This window comes from Coregonus clupeaformis, chromosome 23 (assembly GCF_020615455.1).
Source record: "Coregonus clupeaformis isolate EN_2021a chromosome 23, ASM2061545v1, whole genome shotgun sequence".
NCBI classification, from domain to species: domain Eukaryota; kingdom Metazoa; phylum Chordata; class Actinopteri; order Salmoniformes; family Salmonidae; genus Coregonus; species Coregonus clupeaformis.
The window spans coordinates 49325240-49327739 of record NC_059214.1 but is presented as its reverse complement, the minus strand read 5'-3'; the positions used below and the strand labels follow the sequence as shown (position 1 = coordinate 49327739).

The window sequence follows — 2500 nt, the reverse complement described above, 5'->3', positions numbered from 1 at the left end:
TGGTGTTTTGAGTCTTTCTATTTTGACTATGATGGTGTTTTGAGTCTTTCTATTTTTACTATGATGGTGTTTTGAGTCTTTCTATTTTGACTATGATGGTGTTTTGAGTCTTTCTATTTTGACTATGATGATGTTTTGAGTCTTTCTATTTTGACTATCATGGTGTTTTGAGTCTTTCTATTTTGACAGTGTAGGAAAGATAATGGGAGAAGAAAGGTGGATCAAGAGCAGAGAGGGATGAGAAGATGAGAGGAGTTTGAGCTAGGAAACTCTACTCCTCCCTCTATTCTCCCCTCTCTCTCTCTCTCTCTCTCTTCCCTCTCCTCTATCTCTCCATATCTCCCCATTGCTTCCCCTCTCCATCTTTTCCTCTCCTCTTTCTTCCAAATATCTTTCCCTCGCTCTCTTCCATGTCTCAAGCACCCCCTACCCACCCACCCACCCCTCCCCTCCCCTCTTCACATGCCAGGATTCCCCCTCGCCCCAGTACGGGCTTGAGAGAGCTGTAATCTAATTGGCTGCTGGCTGACTGTGGCACGTGCTGGAACGTCGTGACTTTCATCTCCTCCCTCCTCTCCATCTCCTTCCCCATCCACTTCCCCCTCTCCTTCTCTCCCATCTGATCCACCGCTGACAAGATCAGAGAAAGAGAAGATGGGAAAGAGAGAGAGAGAGAAAGAGAGTTAGAGATAGAAAAATTGAATGGAAGAGAGACAAAAAGAGAGGGGGGATAGAGAGGCAACGAGATGTGGATGTGGAGAGGGGGATTAAAGAGAGGGGGGATAGAGAGATAGAGGCAATGAGATGTGGAGGATGGAGACAGCAAAGGACAAAGAGAGGGAGAGAGGAGAAAATAATAACAGAAAGAAAGAGGGAGAGGTGAGAAGAAAGAGAGAATGAGAGTGTTGATGGCAGGGCCCCAGGGGACTGTCACCATCCCACCAGCACACTCTCTCTCTCTCTCTCACTCACGCACTCACACACACACACTTTCTCTTTCTCTCACACACACACACACTCTCTCTCTCTCTTTCTGACACACACACTCTCTCTCACACATACACACCCACACAGACTTACATTTACATTTACATTTTAGTCATTTAGCAGACGCTCTTATCCAGAGCGACTTACAGTTAGTGAATACATATTTTTATTTTTTTCATACTGGTCCCCCGTGGGAATCGAACCCACAACCCTGGCGTTGCAAACACCATGCTCTATCAACTGAGCTACATCCCTGCCGGCCATTCCCTCCCCTACCCTGGACAACGCTAGGCCAATTGTGCGCTGCCCATGAGTCTCCCGGTCGCGGCCGGCTGCGACAGAGCCTGGACTTAGAGCCTTTTCACACAGAGTGATGTTGACATACTGAACAGGGGTATATGATGCATCCTATAAAGGCTCATCGTCTGCAGTGTGTTCCCGCTTAGAATGTGTGCTAATACTGTGCATACCACATACACGTGCCCAGCCTGACTCAGTATTGTGATGCCTAATCAAACACACACACACACACACACACGCACACACACACACACACACACACACACACTTAAACACACACACACACACACTTTGATGCTTTGATGATGTAGCAGTGTGTGGGTGTTATGATACGGTAGTTAATGGGTACTCCCAGTACAGCAGATAGCAGAATCTCTATTTTATTTCCATCTGTCCATCTTCTCACATCTATTCCATTAGTCACTCTGGCAGGGATCAGAGTCTAGATACTGTCATTGTTAACACATCTTCTCTTGGATTCGACAGTGATGGTGAAAAACAATGTGATGAACAGTTCTACATTTAACTGATCCTGATGTCCTATCTATTTCCATCTACAATAGTTCCAGTTATCAGATCATTCTGAACTATAATAGGGTTGCATTTATTTATTTTTATTTTTTACTATAATGGGAAGGTACTGTTAATATTTGAGCACAGATCCATCCGTCCATCCATCCATCCATTCATTCACTAATCAATCCATTCATCCATTCATCCATTCATCCATTCATCCATTCATTCATTCATTCATTCATTCATGTAATAACTGTTATTTTGTGTATTTGTGATCAGGCTTCTGGAAGGCCACCTGTCCCCCGTCCTGCGCCAGTCCTCTGCTGGTCTTTGTCAACTCCAAGAGCGGAGACAACCAAGGGGTTAAATTCCTACGACGTTTCAAGCAGCTCCTCAACCCTGCTCAGGTCTTTGACCTGGTCAACGGAGGACCATATCTAGGGTGAGTCAGCTTGGTTTGCTCCTGCTAATGGAAACCATGTGACATCGGTAGCTGGTTAGCTGTGCGCTAGTTGCATCCATTGTGCGAGTGAATTAACCCTTCCTAAGACCAAGAAGTAGACAGTGTCTGTGGCCTTAGCTCAAACAAGACCATGGTTTTGGTAGTGCGGTTGGTTAGAAGGCTGTTTGGTGGGTGACTAGTGTTGAGTGCAGAGGGTCCCTGGTTGGTGCCCGGATTGGGACAGAACACGGAAAG

General features: G+C 45.9%; 1 protein-coding gene across 8 annotated transcripts in view; it reads left to right on the top strand.

Annotated features, from left to right (window-relative positions):
* The window catches only part of LOC121536485 (diacylglycerol kinase eta), a 103459-nt gene that overhangs the window by 58265 nt on the left and 42694 nt on the right, over positions 1–2500 (top strand). For all 8 annotated transcript variants that reach the window (XM_041843801.2, XM_041843800.2, XM_041843796.2 and 5 more), the window contains one exon: positions 2083–2245. In XM_041843801.2, the coding sequence (XP_041699735.1) occupies positions 2083–2245 (163 nt within the window). The remainder of the gene's footprint in view (positions 1–2082; positions 2246–2500) is intronic.